Source organism: Myotis davidii, unplaced genomic scaffold, assembly GCF_000327345.1.
Source record: "Myotis davidii unplaced genomic scaffold, ASM32734v1 C62887790, whole genome shotgun sequence".
In the NCBI taxonomy this organism is placed as follows: domain Eukaryota; kingdom Metazoa; phylum Chordata; class Mammalia; order Chiroptera; family Vespertilionidae; genus Myotis; species Myotis davidii.
Window position 1 is genome coordinate 1 of NW_006357439.1, and position 629 is coordinate 629.

The window sequence follows — 629 nt, forward strand, 5'->3', positions numbered from 1 at the left end:
TCCCCCAGGCTCCAGTATTTTGGTCAGTCACTGAGTGGGGGCCAGGACCTCACGATGGATGGCTTGATGGACCTGGCTGTAGGGGCGCAGGGGCACGCGCTGCTGCTCAGGTGAGACCCTCTTTCAGAGCATACCTGGTTGTCTTCCCTCTAAGGAGCAGCTTAAAGAGACCTCTGGTGTCTCTACAGGTCCCAGCCTGTGCTGAGGGTTGAGGCCACCATGACCTTCACGCCCGGGGAATTGGCGAGGAGTGTGTTTGAGTGTCGGGAGAATATGGTGAAAGGCCAACCTGCTGGGGAAGTCAGAGTCTGCCTCCGTGTGCAGAAGAGCACAGCGGACCGGCTGAGGCAAGGTGAGGCCGGGGGGAGTCTCAGCAGGTTAAGTGGCCGGGGTACTGACGGGTGGCTCAGCCTTCTGGGCAGTCCGGAGCAAAGTGCTCACAGGCTCCAGCAGCCTTCCCCAAGCTCAGCTGGAGCAAGTGAGTGACTCCCCTATGGGTGGGGAGGCCCAGCAAACCCGATCGAAGAAGTGAGCCCGTGGCACGCTCTTACTCTCTCAGTTCTCCAGATAATCGGGGCCCCCCACCTGTGAATTAACTGGGATCTTTTTTGTTTTTTAACTAGAGGCCC

At 58.8% G+C, this 629-nt stretch overlaps 1 protein-coding gene across 1 annotated transcript; it reads left to right on the forward strand.

Annotated features, from left to right (window-relative positions):
• The first annotated feature begins 6 nt into the window (after nt 1-6).
• On the forward strand, nt 7-520 carry LOC107181442 (integrin alpha-M-like). The gene is made up of 2 exons (XM_015557324.1): nt 7-110; nt 189-520. Exons 1-2 carry the CDS (start codon nt 55-57, stop codon nt 484-486), a joined length of 354 nt encoding a protein of 117 aa, XP_015412810.1. The 5' UTR covers nt 7-54; the 3' UTR covers nt 487-520.
• The last annotated feature ends 109 nt before the right edge of the window (nt 521-629 follow it).